The sequence below is a fragment of the Athene cunicularia genome (assembly GCF_003259725.1).
Source record: "Athene cunicularia isolate RWA chromosome 3 unlocalized genomic scaffold, athCun1 chr3_part1, whole genome shotgun sequence".
NCBI lineage: Eukaryota > Metazoa > Chordata > Aves > Strigiformes > Strigidae > Athene > Athene cunicularia.
This window is the reverse complement of record NW_020799097.1, coordinates 92,021,308-92,046,202: the sequence shown is the minus strand read 5'-3', so window position 1 is coordinate 92,046,202 and position 24,895 is coordinate 92,021,308. Positions and strand designations below refer to the sequence as shown.

Here is a 24,895-nt window from a genome sequence, read left to right as displayed (position 1 = left end):
TCTGCTGCCCTCTTAAATCTTTCCTCCCAGTGTACCATGAAGTGACATACTGGTTTTCTGTTTCTCTTTTCTGTTTCTTTTAGTAGAAGTATGTAAAATTTCTTATGCAGTGTCTTTCATTGGCATTTGGTTTTCCTGATCAAAGCAGCGCCACTCTCCTTTGTTTCTTCAGCCAGTTTGTCTGTTACCTCTTTCCTTTGTTTGTTTATTGTTCCCTTATGCTTTAATTATCTTCTTGACATGTTTTGTTTGTGTTTTTTCCCATTTGTGTTTTTTCCCCATATCTAACGTCTTGTTCCCTCCTTATCAAAGAGATGCTACAGTAAATATATTTCTTCTCCTGGATTGCCTTGGTGGCAGTATTTTGATCCAATAGTAATGTGAAATTACAGACCTGTTTTAGTGAACAAAGTATAATGACAAGTCATATTCTGCAGAGGTTACTGTAGGAGAAAGAGAAGAAACATCATGAATAACTGACTAGAATAAGAGCTAATCAGTACAAATAACTTTTCAAGAAGAATAATTTTTAAGAGTAATTTGAACAGTAATTTTTTGCAAATGAGGTAAAGGGTTCTGTTGCAATTACATCGGTAAAGGAATTGCGGAGCTTAGTAGGAAATAGATTATTAGGAGAAGGCAGTGTGAAATGGCTGGAAATACAAGCAGTGTTCACATATTTTAAAAGGTGGAGGTAGAAATGATGTGTAAAGTTTTAGGAGGAACATTCACTGGCATTTTGAATTTGTTCAACTAAAGATCATGGAAGTGCAGAAGAGATTGAGCTCGAAGCAGGGAATGAGGCTATCTGCACTCTTTCTCCCAGCTGTGGTCTTTCTCTCTGTCAAAGTTCTTTACAATAAAGAACATTCAAAATTAGGTACCTTACCCTACAGATTCTTGTCTTGGGCAAATAACTAAGAGATATTTTTTTTCTGGATTCAAGGTTTAGAATAGAACTATATAGGAGCGTAATGTTTTGATTTTCCTTTCTCTTGGATGTCGGTTTAAAAACTGTATGAGCTCTAAAGGCTCTTAAGATAGATACTTCAAATATTCTTTAGTGACTTGTTAAAACCATTCCATGTCAGAAGTGATGAATAGTTTTTGTGGGTTCTGAGCAGGTTCTTGATCGATTGCTTGCTAGTTAATGAGGGAGAAGAAGGGCAAGAGAAGCTGAAGTCCAGCTGACTGTGCAAGAGCACACCTGCCTTTTCTCTTTACTTCATTTTCTCTGTAATGAAGGAACCAATTGGTTTAGAGCGATCAATGCTGACCTATTACGATCAGGCAATGTTCTGGCATTGCTGAGGCAATTAAATTCAGCAGTACTATAAAGAAAAAGAAAAAAAAAAAAAAAAGGGCCTGAGACTTTGAACTGAATAAGAGCTACATTGATATTTTAAGTTTGGCAAACCCCACCCCACCACCCCAATCCAATATAGTTTAAAAGGATTAAATCATTATCATGTTCTCTTTTGTGTGAGATTGGGAATGACAAGATCACTGTCATTTGTCCTTTAAATTTGATAATCTCTGGTCCTGCTTCTGTGACTGGGGATTTCTGCACAATGTAATGTACATATTTGGAGGAGCCAGTTTTCTTTGAAATTTCATATTGGTACTTGAAAACTTCCCCCTTTGTCTTCTGTTGTATTCTGTACTGTTAAACTCGTAGGCTCTGTACCTTCATAAAATGATTCATTCCAATTGAGGGGGATAAAAAAGCCCAAACCATTAAATAATTGTAATATATAGCTCTTGTCAAGTGGTACGTTTATAAAGTGTGTCATATATTTTAAGATTTGAGTAAGATTAAGCTTTTATGATTCTGGTGAATCTTTTCTCCTTAAAAGGGAATGAATTTGTTTCCTATAAAGAGTTTTGGCCATGTCATACTGTGGAGTTGTTTGGTTTACTGAGGTTTTTTGTTGTTCTTTTGTTTTTTCTTTTTGTCTTAAATATCTGAAGCAGAAGTAAATACCAAGGTTTTTGTGCTAATTGATCTTCTCCTAGCATTACACATTTTGTTACCTGTTTGTTGCTTAAATTGTTTGTCATGTACCAGACATGCATCTTTAGGTAGTATCTAATTGTACTGTTTTCACACAGTGGTTGATACATGGACTTGATCATTACATATAAAAAATGGAATCAGACATTGGGAAAGGGCAAATGATTTTTAATATTGCAGCTACAGAAAATTATTAGAGCTGAAATTTATTCACGTCCAACCACTATATTTTTGGTTTACTTATTTGTGGGAAATCAACAAATATATTAGAATCACTGAGTATAAGAGATCATTTTAATTGCAGTTTGATCATCTACAAATCCTGTTTCTATGGTATGTGTGTATAACAAAATTAAAATATCCTAACATCAGTTAGGTATGCACATTTTTTAATTTTAATCTGGCTACAATGGATAACAAGAGCATGTGAGTTGTAGGGATGCAGGTCTCAGCTACTGAGATTGAGGATTCTTTGTAAGTGTCTAGTATATGCTTTAATCCTCAATATAGGGTGTAAAACCAATGGTACTGTGGCATTAAAATTACCACGAATTTGTTTCCCTGTGCTTCAATTACTTCTGCTAATGAAGCATGCTCCTGGACACTTTTCTCTGAAACCAGTTTCTGTAAACCAATGTTTCACTAACATTTTGGCACTATTGACCTCTTTTGGCTTACCCATCTCTTTCCTGAGTTGACATTAAGAATCTGAAAATGAGTTATTGAGAGACAGCTGTGTGTATGTAGGTAGAAACACTGACCAGGCTTCTCTGGAGTAATATGTTAAAAAAAGCAATATAAAATAATATTAATCAGGAACTTTGAGTTTGGGGTTGATATAGTTGAGCTGTTGGGAATTGTAGAAAGTCAGGAAAGCTCTACGATTAGATACAAAATAGATGGAGAAGGTATACATGAAAGGACATTCATTAATCAATACGATGATTACCTGCTAAATATGGAGGCATTAGGGTTCGTAAACATTTTATGGTGAAAAGTACACAGGTTAGTTATTGATTTTGAGTACAATTTGGAGGCTGTATTTTAAGTATATCAAGATTTATTCTGAATGTATTAAATATGTAATCTTATTTCAGGATACATGACCTAGTAAGGAAATGGGAAACACTAACACTAGGTGAGCTGCCAAGGTGAAGGAAAGTGGGCATGAACTGAGAGGAGGAGATACAGTAAGAAATCTGAAAATGAAGTCTGAAAATTTGACTTAGGGCATAGGTAAGGAAGGCCAGAGGGGCATGTGATGGGGGAACCTTAGTTCTGAAATTCAAAGGTTCCACTCTGTGAAGGACAAAAATAAGTCACAGTTCAGTATTCCCTGTACATTTCTAGTTAATGAAAACACAGCAATAAATAATACTGATTGCTTCTGCTTCCAAACAGAGATTTATGTCATTATACTGAGAATAATAATATTATGGAAGAAAAGATAGTATTAGCCTGATAATAGCCTCCTAGTCATAACTGACATAAATTACATCTAGGAATAAAACATTGAAGTATAATGAAGAGCTGCCTCCTGAAAGATGTTTTCACTATATTAGTATATAAGAATAAAATACATAAACTTCTCTTTTAGCTGCATATCAAAATAATGCACTACTGAGTTCAAATTATCAGCTTAATAAAATGAAGTAGATGGTTTAAAAGGTAATTCAGTACATTCAGGTAAATTGAATTGAAATGCTAATGAACGTTATGTCTACAGATTCAAGATTCACATAACTGGATAAGATTACTTTAAAAGATACTCCTTGCCACAGAGTAGTGCTGTCACTTCTCAGTCAAGAATTATGTTATTTAGAGGAAAAATATTCTTGAAGGAGATACAATACAAGCTAATGCCTTTCAGTGGCAGTTGTTCTGGTGTAATGTTGTAATGATCTAATTGGATTTTGGATACAAGAGAGTTGTGTATGCTCATAGCCACTTTGGGAAGGCCAGATACAAGGTAATAACAATGAAGAGCTATCGGATATCCTGAGGGTAGGTATGATGAATACACTAGCTCAGCAAATTTTTTTTACAATACAAATGTGTAACTTCAGGTTTTTGATAGGCTGTACAATTGTTAAGAGCTAATATCCTAAATCACTAATTTCATTCTCACTATCTCACCTCCTATGCAGGATAATAACTATTGAAAAGACCTTTTTTTACTTTCTTTTTTTCCCTTCCGTTTTTTACTTCTGACTTTTTGGTTGAAGTATAGTAGTTGATTACTCATTGAGGAGTCACATTTTAAAGTCATAACTAAGTTCAGCAATACTCCAAAATATGTGAAACAGCAATACTCACAGATGTGAAAGAAAACAAATTCCTATTAAAAAAAATGTTGTAGGTTCATTTTGGGAGCTCTGTTTTGTCAGTGCTAGAGATGTGCTGGATAGGCAGAATTCTTCTAGCTGCTATTGATGTGAAAACAGGTGTAGGACCCAAGTTTATGACGTGGTGTCAGGATATTATGGTAAGAGGTTAGATGGATCAGAGCATTTAAAAAATGTCTTTCACATTTATTTTCTTTTTAGAGAGAGGAAAAAATGTTATTTAGAGTTACATTTGAGTGTTTTTTCGAACATAGTACCAAATTTAATGATAGAGGAAAAAATATCAGGATGATTTACCTGAATTGAGGCCTAATACAGGACCTTCATGAGTAATGGAAATAATTTCAGTTACAATATTAAGCTGGGAAAAGGCATCTTATACTTTGAGTCCTACATGTCTTGTTGACCGAAAAAGAGGTTTATGAAGAACTACTAAGTTTGTTACATTAGATGATCCTAAGTAGATCATTAAAATTAATTAAGGAGCCTTTATTTTGTCATAACTTGACTCTAAGCCTATCAGTTTGCAACTTTCAGCTTTTTCAGTACAATTTTGATACACAGTGAATGTATTACTTTTTTGAAATAGTGGATGAAACCTCTATCTGGCACTCCTTAATGTGTAGATAGCTAAAAGGATGATGGCTTAATGCATTCTGTCTTTAAGTAGGTATCCAGATAAAGCTCTGTTTGATTCCCAAATAAAAATTCCTTGTTTATAGTGAAAGGAGTTATTACTTTAGGTTTTTTTTCTTCCATGGCCATAAAACTTATTTCACTGCAGAAGCTGTCATCCTGCAACTGTTAGAAATATTTGTGCACAAGCAGGTACTGACTTTTTCATGTCCTTTCAATGTCTGTGGGATCTGTTATTAAGTATTTGGAAGGTATTACAAAGGAAGATCAAGGCAGATTTGTTGTTGTTGCTGATACAAATATGCAATATAAGCCTCTTTATCAGTGCTCAGTTACTTTCATAAAATTCCCTCAGTTGAAATGTTCACAATGGTAATGCCCTTCACTGCAATGCAGTCTGAGTGGATTTTGTTGTTAGTGTCCTGTTACATTAAGCTGTGGTGACCTGAAGGTGTTGTATAAATGACAAATTGCAGCATTCACCCCAGTGAGATATTTCTTCCACCAGTGATATAGGTGATAATGTGTGACAACCTGTAACTCTTCTGTTTTCATGAAAAAATCTAATAACTGTGGTGAAACATTATTTGAACGTAAATACATCCTAACTTCTTAGTTTTTCAGTGGAAATATGTTGTTTATTGTCTCAAGACAAAATGAAAGGTAATTCCCTCATTCAGTTCAGTTTTCTAGGTACTTCTGGCACCAGCTTGTCTTGTATGGTTTAAGCTGCATATATTGACAGAAATAGTGAAATCTTTTTGGTGGATGCTTGAAGGAGTTAATATATTAATATAGAATTACAGCAGAAGTTTGATTTATTGCAGCTTGGCTTTACTGCATGTATTGGTAAAGATGTTCAGTCATCTTTCATTTGAGCTGGAATCATCAGCAAACTATTCCAGTGCAGAAAAGGATTAGCTTAAAGATAAGGTGTGAGCCAAAGAGCACACAAAACTAAACTCATTTCCAGAAATGTAATTACTTTTATAATTTTATTAAAAGCATAGCAGCTCAGCTGTTAGACTTAAAGTATGTTTGAACAGAATGAAACTTCATGGGTAATATTCAGGTGCTTATTTATTAAGATGGATAAGTATCACCCAGAAGGAACCTATCTGCAGCTCACTCAACACTGAGCAAATTTTGGACAGGTGAAAACTTTCTTTTCTATTACACTTAAATAATATTTAAAAGACAAGTGTTACTTTATTTTTCTGGTTACTGTTTATTCTGTTCTTCTTCCATTTCCTCCAGATTGATATTAATATTTCTGACGTTCAATTTAAAACAGTTTATTATTTTTAGATGCTTTACCATATAAAGGGAAATATATGATTGGGTATTAAAACAAATTGTTGTTTTGTTAAGGAACTAGTTGAAGAGACCTGAATTCAGTAGTTCAGTAAATATATACCTGTCTTCTGCAGGTCTGCTCGCCAGCTCACAAGTTTTAGTGGTGTAGTTCAGACATGTCAAACATAAATTATTTCCATATTGTAGGAGACAAAGAACTATATTTTAACATAATGATAAAATTTTCTTGCAGCTATGGCACCGAATGTACCACTCCAGCCTGATGGTAGTGTTTCAGTGCGCTAATAGCCATTGTAATCATTTGAGTTGGTGCGTTGTTGTGAAGTACTGTTCTGAATTAATCAAACAGTTCTTCTCCTGATTACTTATTAAATCAGCAAGAAAGTGTGGCAAAATGATAAATGTCGTTCCACTCTACAGCTAAAACAAATCACAAAAGAAAAAGAAAGTGGAAGAGAGAAGCAGCATGAACAAGAAATAGATTAAAGTGGTTGTCTGTCTTTAAAATAAATATAATTCAGCTCTTCTCACAGAAACTTGTGTTTCTGGTGGATTTTGTTATCCATATTCAGTTATTGGAAGTCATTGCCCTTCTCTTCTGCCATATTACTGCTCCTGAGCTGTGTAAGGCTGTTTGTGCAGGTTAAAGAGACCTACTTGTGATCCAAATTTATGATCTTCTTTTGTCATGTTATCTATTAGTTCCAGTAAAATACAATTTGGTTTAAAAATAGCTAGAACTATGAAGCTTACAAGATTCAATCTGCTGCACTGTCCATGTCTGATGAACACTCCCATAAATAATATTTCTTTTGTTCTTTATTTTATAGCTCAGTTCAGGCCTGCGGTAGTTAGCAGTTAGGTCTTGAATATGGTGGAAGTGTAAGTGGTGCAGAGTAGACACTCTGATTAGTTGAGGTAGCAACCACATATATGTGTGGCCGGTGATACTGCTAATTGATACCATGTCAGATTTTTCTTACGAAACACAGAATTTAGTGAATTTAGAAATAATTGCTTTATACTTTCAGTGATCTGTCTTGCATCAGACGTTTTGTTTCACCAATCTGAAAAATGTGAAATGTGTCTTACAGTGAGGCTTCTCTTACATGTTGTAGTATCTGATATATATTTCCATAAGATGTGAAGAATGATCATAGTTAAGAGTTTGGTTAAGCTCTGTGGTATCAGGAGCAGAACTGGTGTTGCATACTTTTAATTATGTTAAAAAAAACATAAAAGCAATCAGATTTTCACTAGTTTAAGTAGACCATTACTTGTGATTATTTTTTTTTTTAGGAGTTTTGCTGCTACAGATATAAAATCTCTACTGTTGAAGAATTTGAGTTGATGTTTCTTGTAAATGTCTTTGTTGCTGTTTAATGTCTTTATCTGTAAATCACTGGGTAGTATGGTGGTTTTAATAACTGTATGATCATATCTTTAGGAACCAATTAACAAAGCCATCCTTGCCTTACATATAAACTGCTTAAATATTAACACTAAAAACTTTGATAAATGTTTTAAATGTGTAAGGCAAACTTAGCTTAATGGAATACCCCACATTTCAGCATTCCAAAATTGTTTGTGCAGCAAATTACAAATTGAGCCAGCAACGTTTTTGCATTGATTTTCTAACCAACTCCAGCTACAAGGAGTTATATCCATAGGTAAAAATTTTGAAATCTTAAAAATATTGATTAAAAAGATGCATCCAGTCTTTTTTATGTTACCAGTACTTAGCTGATTCTAACTGAGTATTGCTTAGCACTTTCCCAGTATAATTTCAATATAACAGATGGTAGGGTTCCTTGCATATATCTTTGTATATATTTCTCGGTAAGTAAAAAGTTACAGTGGTGGGGGGAGTGTTTGGTTGGTTTCTACTTTTTATTTATTTAACATTTCATTCTTCATGTGTGTTTATGACGCCCTTTTGAGAGCCCTGGAGGTCTTCTATTATTCTCTTCTGCTTATGTGCCTAGAGTCGCTGTACTTCTGTTTAGTAATGATTCATCCAAACATCCTTATATAAAAAGGATTCTTTCAGTAATTGCCTTTTTTTTTCATTTTCATCCTCTTTTAAAAAATTCACCCTTCTTTACTACCATCTGTCAGATATTGAGATGCCAAAGCTAAATACAATTTTCTGTATATATCTTCACTAGAGTTTTGTAGGAAGAATTTCTAAATTCCTTGCTTTTTTAAACACAGGTCAAAGCCACATTTATTTCTTTGTTGAACTACCTTGATGCATGTTAATTTTTTTTTTTTCCACTTGTTTGTAGATCACTTTCTTCTAATACTTTTCAAGTATTTCTTTGTCATATTGTATATAGTCTGATTCCAGTCTAGATTTAGATGGCTCTTACTGACATGTTCTCCTTGGAGCAAGAAACAATTACTGCATTAAATTACTGTTAAATTCACAGGCTGGTGGAACATGAGAGTTGGGGAAAATGGAAAACATTCTCAAATTTCACTGAACACAGCTTTTCTGTATTTTCTTCTGATTATTCAGTGTGTTTAAAAATGTGGAGGCTTCAGTGTATCTATATAATGAAGCCTAAGTTTAATTGACCAAAAGCCATGAAACCACATCAGGTTATACTGTGATTCAAAGAAAACAAGTCCTGTTGAAGGTTAAGTGCATTTTGGGAAGAATCTGGCTCCATGTCACACCAGCCTGGAAGGAATGCAGTGCAAGGTCATGTCGGCTAAGTCTCATATCCACTTTGTGCTAGAACCAGACTTCCTGAGGAATAATGCTTTCTTCTCTATTTAGAAAGAACTGGGGTTTTTTTTCTGTAAAATTTAATTTATTAGGGACCCATTTGCTGTATTCAACAGGGCATGAAGATAAATGAAGGTGATGTTTTAGTTGGGTTTAGCTGCAAACTCAAATCAGGGATAGGGTTTAAATACAGATTTCATGTAGATTCATCAGAATCTTACTACCTCCTTCTACCAGATTTTGAATTCATGTGGTGGAAGTCCATGAGATCAGGTGAAATTACAGATTTCTCTGCATATCTAGACAGGTTCTAGGAAATAGAACTGGTTTGGTTTCAGATCTGACCTGAAACAAAGCTTACAGCGCCAAGTTCAGATTTGAGAAATTGAATGGAACTAGAGATGCACACCATGTGAAGATTCAGATTCAAGCAAGTTTACCTCAAATTTGGGGTTTTCTGTTCTTAAAAACAAATAAATTGAAAAAGATGAAAAAACTATGATTTATAAGCTCATTATTCTTATGCATAGAATATAAAATGTATTATCACATCATGCAAACGTTAATTACATTCCCATATTTGTGTTAATTTGGTTAAATATGTTCAGAAACATTGGTTGCTTGATTGATATACTGCTTCTATAGAGTACACAAGCAATTACATATCCTATGTGATTATTGTATATCAATATTTTTAGCCTCTTGAATGCTGCAGCTTAAAATATTTGGATACACATTTTAGTAAATTGTGAAATGTGTTGTGTTTTCAAACCGTCACACTGTTGCTTGTATTTACTTCAGTTGCAAAGGAGAAAATGTTTCTTACTGTACAGGCTTTGTAGGTGTTATGTATGTTTTTCCTACTAAAGTTCAATAATCTTGTCTTGTGTGTTTTACTTGATTTGTCACTGTTTTCTGTATTTGCAGCAGGGATTTCCTTTGGTGTAAAATAGACTCTATTAGACTTTGTTGTCTATGTGCAGAACAACTTGTCTCCTGTCAAAAGACAGAAATGCTTTCCATGTTTGTTCTGGCTTAATTATTTTATACATTTATGCCCATTGTTTTTCCACATGATTTAATTTTGGCAACAGATTTTTCCTCCATGCTTTTTTTTATCTTCCTGCCATGAGTCTGTTGATTCAGCTGTGTGAACCAGAAGGATTATACATTTTACAGAGTTGTCAATAAATGGGATTTAGATGGTGGTGAATAGCACTGTGTCCTTTTCCGCTAAAAGACAAACAGAATGTCTTCTAATGCCCTTGTGTGCTGGGCTGTATCTCACGCATCTCTGAGGCAGTGATCAGAATGTGAATGTTAGTGGTTTCTAAGCAGTTAGGAGATATGAAGTGTGTAAGACTAGCACTGGTGTCTCATACCAAATGCTTTGAAATTCTGGGATCTTAAGAGCTTGTTTTGTACATAGTAGATTTAGTTCTTTATTTTAGTTCACTGTTACTTTGATAGTAACTTAGAGTGGATATCAGTGCAAAATACCAGATAATTTCCTTTACCTCTCTTAGTTTCTCTCTCAGTATTCTCAAGGGACTGGAATCTGTGCTTAAGATATTCCAGAGTTTGTCTTGTATCTTACTGGTGTTGTTATAAGGAAGGATTAAAATGGATCCTAGAGAATGCACATTTTTATGCTTTGACACGTATGTCCTAAGTACTGTTCTGATGCAGACAGCTGAGCTCTGGTATTAGTAGTCCTCTAAGGTATCCACAGCTGAATTAATGGTATGCTCAGCAGCATCTGATATCCGAATTATATGTCAGCCGTACAAATGTAAAGAGCAGAATTAAAACATAATGTAGTTGTTCAGAAAGGTGAGTATTTGTAGTCACAAGAGAGTGCCCAAGTCAGTTTCATGTAAAGGTGAAGAATATCTCTGGGAAGAATAGGGAATGGATGAGGGCCATGACCATGTGGGTGCCTAAATAACCTAGCTAGTTCATTTAAATTTTAGTAGTTTGAAATTCTACCAAGATCTGGTAGAACATGCTGTTTCCCTCTAGTTAAAATAATTTTCTTGCTGGGGGAGAAGGAAGAAAAAGTAATACAGATAGCTCTTACGGAAATTTCCGGGCCAATTGTAGCATGGCTAACTGTAACTAGAGAAGTTTGTGACATGTGGATGAAACATTTATAGAACTTAAATACTGTCAATATCCATTATTCTCAAATGGGGCCAGAAAACAAAATAAAATGTCTTCTAAAGGAGCAAAATCTCATGCTGCAGTCCTGTTCACCTGCCAGGGAAGTACTTTTAAACCCCCCAAAAGTGATCAAGGTTTTCTCTTTAAAAAATGTTTCAGGATTGTTTCTGTCTTCCTCCCCCTAGTCTATCAGTTGAGTCTAAAGTGTCTTGACAGAGGGGCTAGTCTAGCCCTTGAATTGTGATTCTTTTAGTCTGCTATCCCACAACAATTTATAGGTAACTTTGTGTTGTGTAAAGATGCTTTGTTCCTGACAGGAAAGTGAACAATTTCTAATTTCACTGGAAAAAATGCCTGTAGTGGTTTTAATGTCTGTGCTCATTTTTTTTTTTTTTCTCTGCCATGTCTCTTTTTCAGTGAACAATATACTTAAAACTCATAGTTTGACATCAGGATTTTGATTGTTTAGTTAATTCTTCATCATTCCTGTCTCAGATTAATCAGGTTTGTCCAAGCTTGTGTCATCCACTAACAAAGTGCTCTAAAGTTTTTTGGTTCATTTAGTGTTTTGGCTTTTTGCTGTTTTTTACCCCTTCCATCTACTGGTAATCAGAGCTTTTAAATTACCTTGTAATTCAGCATATGCAAGTAAGTTTGGTCAGCAGTCCTCTTTAATTAATGATAAGCACACAGAAAGATGACTCTGTATGGCTACTGAAAATAGTATACACATTTATGTTGATTTAATCAGCAAAAATTATACATGTATTTCAGGAAAAGTCATCTGTTAAAAATATGATCGTTGTTTTTTTCCTCTGCTTTTCTTGATTCAGAGGACTATAGTAACTGTAAGCATGTAGTGTTGAAGGTGTGAGAATCCCACTCATCTTGGAGGTGAGCGTATTCTCACTTCTTGAACAGGTGAAAAGTGGTTGCAAAACTATGCAAAGTTTGAGCTTATTCTTAAGTATCACAAGACACAGTGCACAAGTGATGTGCAAGGTCCTGCACATGGGTCAGGGCAATTGCACAAACACAGGCTGGGTGATCAGTCCTATTAAGAAAAGGAGTTGAATTTTTACCTCTTTGAGCAAAAGCTTTGAAGAACAGATCATTATACAAAGAGGGACTGTCAGCACCAGTATTCACAGCAGTTCTGCAGGAAAGGGTCCCAGCTTTGCAGTCTAAGTCGTCAGAAGGATCTCCCTACACTTGATGGAGAGAAGATGGATTTTTTCAAACATACTGAGCATTATCTTCCTAGTTTTCTGTAGACAGTTGTACACAGAGCCTGCTCACTGATCTCATCTCGTCACTGTTACCTAATTATCTTCAGGTATAATACTCTTGCAGGTATGATGCAGACTTGTTTGTGGGAACCACAAGTCTGTTAGATCTCACAGTGCTTAATTTGCAGTTGTCTGTATCTTAGGCCTTTTGAACAAAGTCAGAGAGCCTTACCTGTTACTGCTCTGCCATCTAAAGCCAAAAGCAGTACCATGGTGCTGTGGGCTGACTTCAGTGGGCAGCTCAGCCCCACCCAGCCACTCGCTCAGTAACCCCCAGTGGGATGGCAGGGAAAATGAGAAGGGTAGAAGTGAGAAAACTCATGGATTGAGATAAAGAAAGTTTTAACAGGTAAATCAAAAGCCACATGCACAAGAAAAACAAAATAAGGAATTCAGTTACTATTTTCCATTGGCAGGTAGGTGTTCAGCTGTCTCCAGGAAAGCAGGGCTCCATCATGTGTAATGGTTCCTTGGGAAGGAAAACACCATCACTCCAAATGTCCCCCCTTCCTGGGATGGAATATCCCTTTTGACAGTTGGAGTCAGCTGCCCCAGCTGTTTCCCCTCCCAACTTGTTGTGCACACCCAGCATACTTGCTGGTGGAACAGGGTGCAAAGAAGAAAAGGCCTTGAATGCTGTGCAAGCACTGCTTAGCAGTAGCTGAAATGTCCTGGTGTTACCAACAATCTTTTCAGCACAAATACAAAACAGCACCTTACAAGATACTGCGAAGAAATTTAACTCTATCCCAGCCAAAATCACTACAGTATGTTTTAAAAACTTAATGAATGATCACACAGAACATGTTCCATATATTTTAAGCATTTGTCAAAAGTTGCATGGGCTCAGTAATTGATCATATTAATTTTGTTGCCTGCACTCTTATATTCCAACTAATAATCACTGCAGAAGAACGATTTGATGGTACACATACTCTGATTGCCTGAAGGATACTTTTATTTTTAATCATAACTCAGTTGCATTTCCATCTGGCAGAAAAATACTTAGGAAAATTTACACATTTTCAGGCATGTCATGAGCTATAATAGGCATTTTAAATTTCTGAAGTCTGTATACTTTGAATTAAGACTTCATTGCTCATATTGAAGTTGTTCGCATTGCAGTTTTTCCTCACTATCATATTTCTCAAACAGCTCTTTTTTTTCAGCCTGTTGTTTAGTGTTCTTCTCATTGAGATGTACTACTTCAGTATGTACATTTTCATCTGACTCTTCTGAAATAGGTTATGTACCTTCAATATCACTCTTCATTGGTGATCTTTGAAATTCAGATACAGCTTGTTTACCTCACAGTACTGGGCATTTCTAATAAATTGTGCTTATTTGAAGGAACATTACTGTCTTTAGTATCTTGCTTCAAGTGGAATAGTAAGTTACAATTTTTATGCAAAACCTGAGACTGTGACTTTAGAAGTTAGGGTGTTTAAAGTAATTCTGAAGATTACATTAATTTCCATGAAGTTGAAGAATGCAAGATTCAGGCAGGAAATCATACTGGTCATTCACATTGAGAGATATAAGGAAAGAATAAACTACATGTATTGGAGAGGAAGGGTAGGGTTTGTCATATCGTTATGTTCTACCTTGCAGTAATTTTACAACATCAAAATTATATACTTTAGAATATTAATGTACACGCAATTATTTTAATGGATGGGATTTTGTTTTATATTACCACAAAATTAAAGCTCTTCAGCAATGTGAAGCATTGTTACCTATTGCTTAAAAAAATTGATAGGCTATTTAGAATACAAGATTAAGCTTTGTTCCTTTCTAACTGTTGGCAGAGAACTTCATGAACCAGTGAGTGATATGTTATTTAACTTAAGTATGCAGTATGATAAGGATGTTTTTTCTGTGGCAAACTATTCAAGTTTTGAGTGTCTTTCACCCTTTTGATGTATTAAAAAAAAACCGCCCAACTTACAAAAAAGCCAAAAACAATCAAGAATTTTGTTCTGGTGTTACAATTTTATAACACAAAAAAATCTAAATAAATTACCTTTTAATGCTAATTATGAAGCAGTTTCTTGTATTCCTATTAATATTGTTACTTTGTTTATTCTCCTTTAAAGCAAGGAAACGTAACTGCAGTATGTGAAAATATAGCCGTTAGTAATGCTCTGTTGGTTAGCTTGAAGCGTGTTTTGTCCAAGCAGCACAATTCAATCAATACTTTTCTTGTCTGAGAGATGAGGGAGTCTCTGTGGTGAGCCAGCCTCCACGTGCACTTATAAATGTTCCAAGATTGTTTCCGTGTTCAGTTGAATTCTGTGCTTCTGATGCTGGATAGAATGAGAACATCTACTGTTGTTGGATCCTGGTCATTGCCTGTGTATTTAGAGTTCATACTCTGCTTGTGAATTGACAAAAATAAAATAATCTGAAAAGACTGTACCAAATATGTCTTTGCGTATAACTTCAAGGAGGACACATACTGTTAGCTGAAGATGTGTACCAGACCTCCTAAAACTGAGATTCTTTCAAATTTCAGGTTAACTTTCTCTGAACAGCAAACTGTTAGTCCCCTGAATAATTTGGTTATAATATTTTTTGTGGACCTTCAGCATCAGTTTTGCAGAAGGTCAGCCTTGTGAATAGAAACCTTGGTTTCTAACAAAGGTTTCTTGCTCCTGTGTGTCTACCATGTTTTTGCTATGGCTGTACCTGACTGCACCACTTGCAAAAGCACTGCAAATTATCCTCCGCATGTTTTTGAAAAACTGAGGCTGATGGAGTTTTGCCTTCATAATGTAAGTCCCAAAAGATGGCATTTCACATATCACCTTGCAGCAACTGTTTCACATGGGCAGGTGTAAAGAAAAACTTGTTTCCCTGACTGTCAACCAAGGTCCCTGTGATGCTCTTTGCAGGCACTTCTCACAGTTACATGGTGAGGGCTAAGTTCTGCTTTACTCTTAAAATACAGGTTCACCTTCTTTATGAAAAATATTTTCTCCAGTTTTGCAAATCTTACTTTTTCTGCATAGAATGACTTGCAGGAAATTTGCTACTGTGATAATTAATTGATCTGCAAGTTAATATTAGGGATTAGCATATTATTCTTTTTTGTTTCAAGTCATAATAATGAAAATCTCTTTTTAAAGTGAAGCTGAGCATATTGTATATCAGTTCTGTAATTTTAATCAAAATATTTAATAACTTTTTTTTAAATGAAACTATTATAAGCTAAAAGGAGCATAGTTCAAAAACTGGTAGTTTTAGTGATGTCATGATGTTCAGGTGACTTAGTTGTCTTGCACGTAATAGGTGGATTTTTAAAATTATTTTTTAAGATTGTTTTTCTATGTATGGTAAAGACAAACAGATATTAGTAATAACAGTTATTGAGGCTTGCTTTTAAGAGCTCTTTCATAAGGCACTCAAGTCTTGAAGTGGAAGAGAAGGTTAAGCATTAGTATAGTAAATAGCTATGAGGGGGGTTTATTGTTTAAAAAAAAAAAAAAAAAAAATCCCAGGACTGAAAGCTGTATATCTTTTCAACTTGGTATGATGAACATAAGCCAAAAAAATTATGCTGTTGGTGAACAGCCATTATTGGAACAATAATTATAATATGTAAGTGAAAGGTTATTTTATATACAGACTGAGGGTATTGCTTAAGATTCATTCATTCTGTTAATTTAAATTAGTTCATTTTATATGAAGCTTTGTGCAGTGTGGGTAACCTATTTTGTAGGGTAATTGTATTTCCTTTAGGTAATTTTCTGTGTTGCTTGCTGAACACTTATTGAGATAGTATACAACGTTCTGGTTAGGATTTTTCAGAATTTATAGTAAGAACTGTTGAATCTCTTCAAAAAATGCGGGAATCAGGCTGAATCAAGGTTAATGGCTGTTTATAGAAAGTGAAGCCTCCAGGTTAATACAGAAGGTGAATAGGTCACAGTGTTCGAAAGCAGCTCTATTTGATTTTCAATTAGAGTCTAGAAGTATAAGTTATACAACCAGGAATGAAACCCAGATCTAGCATTGTTTCATAACATTTGTTTGTTCAGATTTTTGTTAATAATAAAAAATACACCAACATAGACATGGATATCATGTACATTGTTAGCATTAGAAACAGTCATATTAAAACAGAATTAATTTTTGGCTTCTACAGAGGAGCTTAATTGATTTGTTGGGTTTGTCCTGGCTGTATGAAATCTTTCATTGTGGTGAAAAGTAGTTGGTAAAGGGATTTTTTAAATTATTATTAAAAGCCTCCATGAGCACACATTTGCACCAACAGACCATTTCTGAACTAGAATGTCCCTCATTTTACTATTCTTGGCAAGTTAGTCCAGAAAGATTTTTGATAGAATTTACAGCTCTTTACAGTTCTATTTTTTTTATTTCTTAAATGGTACTGGACCCAACATCCTGAGTAGATGCAAGTTTGCTGTGAAATTTATACTTTTTACTCCTTTTCTTATTTTTTTAACAGTTACTCAGTTCTTATGGGTCTGCACAATACAAACTGAATCATTTATATGTCAGTGCATGGAAGTTTGTCGTGCTTAACTTGTGCTACTTACTTTTTGTTTTTTCCCCTACAGGTATATTCGAATTGTTGGGACCCACAACACAGTGAACAAAGTTTTCCATATTGTGGCATTTGAATGCATGTTCACAAACAAAACCTTTACTCTGGAGAAAGGTCTGATAGGTAAGAGATAGAACTGTTTTCCTTTTATGTGAACTGTTGCAAACACTTTTTAACACCGATCATCACTGAACTCTTGCTCTACTTCTATTGCCACACAGGAATCTCTAACTTGAATTAGATGATGGAATAAGCATAGAATTAGTTGGCTAGTCCTTGTGACTCCTTTGAAATTCCAGTTCGATGAATTAATTAGTGATGCTGCAGGAATGCTAAAGTTCAAATTAAATCAACTACTGCTGGCAAAGCCACTGGTAACTGAGTCAGTCTGTGCTGCTAATCCGGTTTTGGGGGGGTTTTTTGCATGTCATGGTATGGTTGCTCTTGCTTCCCACTAGGTTAGCCTGAATTCTGTAATGAGGATGGAGTAACCAGAGGTATTTATTGCAGTGAAGATGGATTTGGGCATTTTAGGGCCTCTTATACAGCCTAGTTTCAACGGCTAAAAGTAAACTCTCATGTGTTGATTTTCCCCCAAAGAGTCATAGACAGACTTAGCCATGGCAGAACGTTATATTGGCTGCCCTTATTCTCATAACATCACGTTGATGGAGCTCTGTGACCTCTGGAGCTCCAGACAGCTTATATAGTACTGGTTTAAGTACCTGTACATAGTATTACATCACTTAAGGTAGAAATCCCCAACACACCCACAATACTGAATAATAAGATGTGTCAAAGTAAGATTTACTATAAATTTTTTTTATTATCCAAATGGGGATTTCTGTGCTTTCTTCTATATAAACTCATGTGAGTGAGATCCTGAAGTTCTTTGGGAAGAGTTTTGTGCATCTTTTAGTAGTTGTCTAGGTGGGATTTCCCACACTTTGTTACTTCTGGCATGAAGTTGAGAATTACAGCAAAATTCTCAGAGTTCATGCTGGTTTTAAACATATATTTAAATTTTAAGTATGCGTCTATGATAGATGGAAGGGAAAAGTTTTCAAAAAAATAAGAGGGAAGATTTTATTAAGACATGTTTCTTCTGATTTTTTTTCTGAGAAAACTATATTTAGCTGTGAAAAACTGGGACCTTCCTTCCATGAAATTTATCAGCCCATTCCCCATGCTTTATATAAAGGCATTGCATGGTTACACCTGATCTTACGAGGTTTGCTGTGTAATTTCCCAATTTATTTTTTTCTTAAACAGAAAATAAGTAGCTTGACCAATAACACTTTACTGAATTTTGTTATATAGCCCCAAAGTGTACAAGCGGTCTCATAATGCAAATAGAAATTTCTCCCTTTGTTTTAGGGAGTTTGCAAGTAATTTTGCAGTTGCTATTGACAAGAAAATAGAATAAGCAGTAAGGAAGAACTGTGTTTACTACCTTCAGTAAGCTAGTTAATGGAGAACCAAAATGTTTCAAGTTTGATAAAACCTTTGAGCTAAATTTCAAATTTAGCACTGCCAGCTACGAATTTTTAAGAACGTCATACAAAATCGGAGTTACTATGTGCAAAGAAGTGGTACATATATGTGTATTTTTTTAATTTAAGTTTATCGGTCTTATTTAGCAAATACTTAATTTAGGACTCAATTAACATAGGATTTCCTTTTTCTTTTTGTGTTAACTCAAAGATTGTTTGGTTGTAACAGTAGGCAAGGTAGTGAATTTATGTATGTTTGTGGAAGTGTACTTGTACCGTAATTGACTTGTCTTTCAGATACTCAGTGATATTTTGAGTTTTAGTGAGACAACTGTTTTAGCATTTAATGAGTTTTAAAGATAATCTAGGGGATGGAGACTTTATATGGCTTTATTAAAATTTATCTGTTTATGAAATTTTTTTTTATAGTTACAGTATCTTACAGGTAAGTAGGGTTTGGAGTACATAATAGTAAGTATCTGTTGTTCTTGGTGATCAGTGGAACTATCCTGTCATTCAGTGTGGACCAGTCAAACTGATATACATGCAAGTGGTTTGAAGTGATCTACAATAAGTAGAGGCACCTGTAGGACTCTACAGCTTTTTATCTTGGATGGTAGTCAATACAATTAATAGAAAATTAAAAGAGTAAGAATTCAGCAAGTAGTTAATTAGAAGAGAAATGTGAACCAACATCCAGTTGTAACTGAGGCAGCAACAGTTGGATACTTGGCCCTGCAGAATTTGTGGTGAGAAAGGGACAAATGGAAAGATTCTGGGATTAGTCGAGGGCAGTCCAGTTGCGAAATGATGCAGGGGCACAATGGCTGTTCCACCAGAATGTATGGCCATCAGTGTTACCTATTCAAAAATACTCTCAACAGCTTTGATACAGCGAAGTGACCTTATATCCATTTAGTGCTTTGCTTTACATACCTGTAATGTTACTGTAAGGTAGCATGTTATCTGGCTCCCTTGATCAAGCAAACTGTCCTAGTTCCAATTTCATTAAAAAAAATCTTTATGACTACCAATGGGGTAGTTGGCACAGATTTATTTTATTGCTCTAATAAGGATTTGTAATGTTTGTTTCTGTTTCTGCAGTGACCAGATAGGGTAAAGTGAACTGAAAGCAGTTAGGAAAGCTCCATGAAATATATGAAAGTGCAGTAATCAGAGGAGGTTGCTTTTAAGCTTCATTGAGTATAGAAGCTTTCATTCTCAACTCTTGAAAAGCAGCATTGGGTAGTACTATTGGGTTCATTGTTTATGCTGTATGGTATTAAATCAGGTTAGAAAAAACACAGTTCCTTTCAGACTGACTTTGTGACCCTTACTTCTGCCAAAACAACACTGAAAATAATATGCAAAGAGTGTGATTTTAAATCTCATTACAAAAAAACAAGATCATTGAAGTATTTGTTTAGGGATCTTATGTGGAGATTTATTTATTTATTTATTGTGAAACCTATTCAACTTGATCAGAAAGCTGTATGTACAAAGAGGGTAATTTATCAGATAAATTACTAATGATACATAGTATCTATGTAATGGCTGTCACTGTAAAATGAAGATTATAAGGCTGGTAAATAATAAAAATTAAGTGCTGTTTCATGGTAACAGCAATTTTATGTTGCTGTGTTTTTGCCTACAAGGTTTTCATGACAAATTATTAACTTGGCATATTGCATTTAAAAGTTAATATGTAAGATGGTTTATAGTTACCTTATAGAATAGTGGATGAAATACTGACATGACCCATTTGTAATTAATTGAGTAGCAGTTTTGAAGTAAAAGTAGAAGGAAATGCTCTTTCTAGCACTGTCTGGTGTTTCAGTGTTGGTTTACACTTTGTAGATGTGAAATGAGATAAGTGACAAAATTCAGTCATATGAAATTATTCACTAACGCAGATGTTAGGGTTGAGATGTAAATTTTTTTCAGCATAGTATTATCTCTTAATGTGTTAGTTAACAGTTCTACAGATTAGATTCACAAGATTGATGTAACTGTTTAGTTTAACAGGGATGTAAATATTTTTTAAATCTCAAAAGTATAGTGTTTGCTTTTAATGAATTTCCATTTCTGAAATTTTGAAGCGTCTTTAGTCATTAATATTTAATCTAGAATGCAAAACAAATGAAAATTTTCACAAGCAAGAGGCATACTCCTTTGGAGGCAGAAGTGGTATCTGGTGTGATGTGACATTTTGTAAAAGCTTCCAGTGTGTCCAGTGGCAAGAAGCTACAACAGTGGGTAAGGGGCTGCTTCTATGCAACGCCTGTTTTGCTTTTTTTTTTTTCTCCACCTAAATATAGGAACCAATTTCTCTTTTCTGCCTCAAAGGGAGAAAATTGATAACTTCATTTAGACCTTTAATCAGTACTCGGTGCTGAGGGGTAGTCAAGGACTATGAAGGCATGTGGGTCTGACCAGCCTACTATCCTATTTTGAGCCTGGTTAAGGTCATAGGGAGTGCAATGTGAAAGGCTTTTATATGAAGTTGTGTTTATCTGTAGTCTGTCTCAGTCTATCAGACTATCTTGTAACTTGTAAGCTACCCACAAAAGGGAGAAAAGTAAATAATGACTGAAGAGCCGGAGATGGATATAAAACACTGGAATGTCCTTGGTCACCCTCTGGGGAATGCTGTTCAGTACTTATGAATCATTGTGAACCTTCATTTGTGTGCTCTTCAATGCCTTAGGAGAAATTGTTTTCAGAAGGAAAAAATTAAATGAATAAATAATCATTCACTCTCTTTTACTCTCTGGCAGTTACTTTAGAAAAGAAAAAAAAAATTAAATGTATAACAGTAAAACCAGTCATATCAGTTTCCTAGTGTGTGGTTTGGCTTTGTAAAAGATTGCTCTATCTCTCTCCAAGGAAGCAGTGAGAGATGCTATTTTTGTATCTAGTTTAATGTTAACTCCACACAAAGCTATCGTGTTTTGTTTTTCTCTTTATGATTAGCCTTCTTTCAAAATCATGCAGGTTTACCCAACAATGTGAGTCAGTTCTGCTGCAACCATAGCCTTAGGCAATTAGGAAAATTTGAAGACGATCTAAATACTGCAGGGATTTCCCCTCCCCCTTTCTACAGGAAAGGACAGCCACATAATCTGTTTAGTTACTGCTACCCATTCTTCAACACAGATTTGTTCATATGGTTCCAGTTACACTTTTTTCTTCCCATTTCCAGTGCTGCAACGAAGGATGTGTACTTCATAGGGCTCTTCTGAAACAAGTGCTATTTCCAAAAGCCACCTTCAGGCAGAATGTTTAATGAATGAGCCCTGTAGCTAGCCAGTTGGTTGGCAATTAAAAGTATGGCCAATTCTAATGGCTTGAATGCTTTTGTTCTAATTTATTGGATCAGAAATCTCAAGCTATAGCAGATACCAACTGAAGAGTCAGCCTTCTCCTGAAGTTACTCTAATCCAAAGTGATAGTTGGACATAGACAAATATTAGTGGGGTTTTCTGTTACAGCTAAATATGTCTTGCAGAAAGCTTTTCACTAAAACAGGCATAAATGCTATTGATACTTGTTTAAAGATGGTACTTGAGTTCTTGATTGATTTCCTGATTCAAGATTCAAATGAAAAATAGCAACGTCATCAGCAATTTTCAGCTCAAGAAAATAAGAAAGAATGTGTGGAAGAGGAGACAGGACTCTGTGACTGTACTTTTAATTAACTTGAAAAGTCTGAAGACTTAATATTTTCTACCATCATGTAGCAAACAAACAAGTACTAAGTCATATACTGAGTAATTACTAGGCTTAACAAATCTTTTGGCATATGGAACATAAAGCAAGCAAAATGCCCAAGATCCTTTTACTTATTTAATACAATAAAGTCAAACCCTGGAATAACAATGACATCTCTAATTCTTTTTTTTTTTTTTTTCCTTTGCTCTCGGCTTTCTTTTTCCAGCTGTCACTTTCTAGTGAGGAAACTTTTGTCAGCTCAGTAGATCTTCAGGTACAGAAGGAATGCAATTTTACCATTTAAAAATGGAGTAATTGAAAGTTGAGCATTTAACAGATGTCAGCATGAGGAAAAAAATCACTTCTTCATATTAACTTAAACATTTATTTCTTCCAGTATAATTTCTTGTTTATAGTTTCTTCACAAAGTGGTGGTTTTGTGTCTTCGGAGAATTTAGTAAAATGAACAGTTGTGTTGCAATGATGACACTTGGGCTGAGAACCTTTGACTGTTGCCTAGAGTGCAGTGTAAATATATTCAACAGTCCATAATGCTTTAAATTACTGCCTTCCTATAAAGTAAAACTACTCAATAGATCTGCTCTCTCTCTGCATGTTTATTTTAGTAATTGAATTAAGGTTCATGAATGGCTGGTTTTGTGAGCTGGTGCAGGATTACACTCTGTTCTGTGCTTCCTGTGATGCAGAGAGTTCTTTTTGAGGATAATTCTGTGATATTCCCCCCATGTTAGCTGATTGATTACAGTGAAATTACAGTGGATGGACAGAAAGCAAAAGCTGACCTGTCCAGACTGGGAGATGGAAGGATGTACTTGACATTCAGATATGGAAGCTAGTTAGCAATGAATGCATTAATTTTTTTCTGAGTACTGCAGGAAGAAAAATTTTCTGTGGAAAATCAAGTATGCTAAAAATTAAGGGGGGGGGGAAAGCTTAAAGGAATGATAAATAAACATGGCTGAGGCTACCACACACTCCTGGTACATTTTTCTCCTAGGGGATCTCGAAGGACAGTTGAATAACTTATCTGTCTTATCTTTAAATACAGCCAGTATAGATGACCCTTACATTTTGCCTTGACATTTACAATCCTTTATAAAAATACTATTTCTAGAATTAAATATATTCCCAAGCTGTTCATTGCTCCATACTGCAGCATAAGACCAGGAGACAAAAAGTTTCATAAAATGTTTTGGTGCTGTCCTGTAGCCTCTTCTCTTGTTTGTTTACAGAATGTGTATGCTTTGCTAACGCGCATCTTTTCTGCTCTATAAAAGCAAATCAGATTTCTCAGAGCAAAACTGCTGTATGAAGAGTGGAAGAAAAGAATTCCCGTATTCGTAATCCCCTCTTTTGTTTTCTCTTGCAACATTGGTTACTGTAAAAGCTGGATAACTGGTGCATTAAAAAAAGAAACAAAAATAGAAAAAAAGACTGTTGGGTTTGGCAGTATGTTTTTGTAAACAAGTGACCTAAATTGAAGCATAAATTCTAACACGGAAAAAAGCAAGATAACCAGAAGACTTGCAAATGCAGCACAGAGCAGAGTCCCCACCAGATGGTATTTTTAATAAATTTATCAAGCTGTTATAAAAGATGATAATGAACATTCAAAATAGGGAGTGGCAGACTCCCCTAGAGAGAAGGAACAGTATGGCACCTTCTGCACACTGCAATTAGTTAGAATCACTTTCTAATTAACTGTTGTAGGGAAGACCACAGAATTATATTAGACACGAACTAAGACAAGTTTCTGTGCGGTGGTTAAGGAGTTTGACTAATCAGGGTAACATCTTCTTAGGAGGTCATAGATTAGTGCAGCAATCTAAACATAAGAAGGAGTGGGATGATGTTCAGAGGGCATGCAGGTAAAATATTGGATGAACTGAGCTATGCTGTATTCAATTAATGCCTTACATAGCTCAGAGGGTGTTCACAATATGCCACAGAGCCTCAGCATGAACACTGATCTTCAGTCTTCATCTTTTACTTGTTTTTCTTAACCAAGATTTCAGTAGCTTCCTCTTCCTACAGAAAGCAGCAGTATATAGCAGATGCTTAACACCTGTATAAAATGGATAATCAAAGAAGTTCCCTTACTGCCAGAGAAGAGGAGAGGAAAAGGAAGCCAAGAAAAACTTTATTTTGATGCCAGTACTTAGTTTGCATCGTTAGTCTTTGCTTTATTCTGATTGTTCCCAGTGAAGTACTTCTAATGTCTACAACCTGCTCCCCCGTAAGAATCTGGGAATGTCTGGATGTCTCTTTTCAGTAATAGGGAATCAGGAGGTTTCTAGAATAGTAATATGGTGCTTTTAGTAATTTTTTTATGAGCAGAAATGATAGTACATTTGATAATGCAGTAGATTTTTTCAGAAACCATTGCTTTTCCACTGCCTTGGATTATTACTTGGTAACGAGCTTGCACTTTTCTCTCCTTTATGCACTTTCTCTCTGCTTTATGGTGTTTTGGTTGGTTGGTGGTTTTCTTAAGATTATGCTCCTGACACCACTAGCAGACTTAAAAAACAGAATCCTAGCTCTTCATGGAAAATTATCTCTTTTTTGGGTGCTGGAGACTTACAATTAGCTATGACATTTC

At 35.1% G+C, this 24,895-nt stretch overlaps 1 protein-coding gene across 1 annotated transcript in view; it reads left to right on the top strand.

Moving 5' to 3' along the window:
• The window catches only part of BTBD9 (BTB domain containing 9), a 125,385-nt gene that overhangs the window by 59,015 nt on the left and 41,475 nt on the right, over window positions 1-24,895 (top strand). The window contains exon 8 of the mRNA XM_026844895.1: window positions 17,082-17,191. Within this exon, the coding sequence (XP_026700696.1) occupies window positions 17,082-17,191 (110 nt within the window). The remainder of the gene's footprint in view (window positions 1-17,081; window positions 17,192-24,895) is intronic.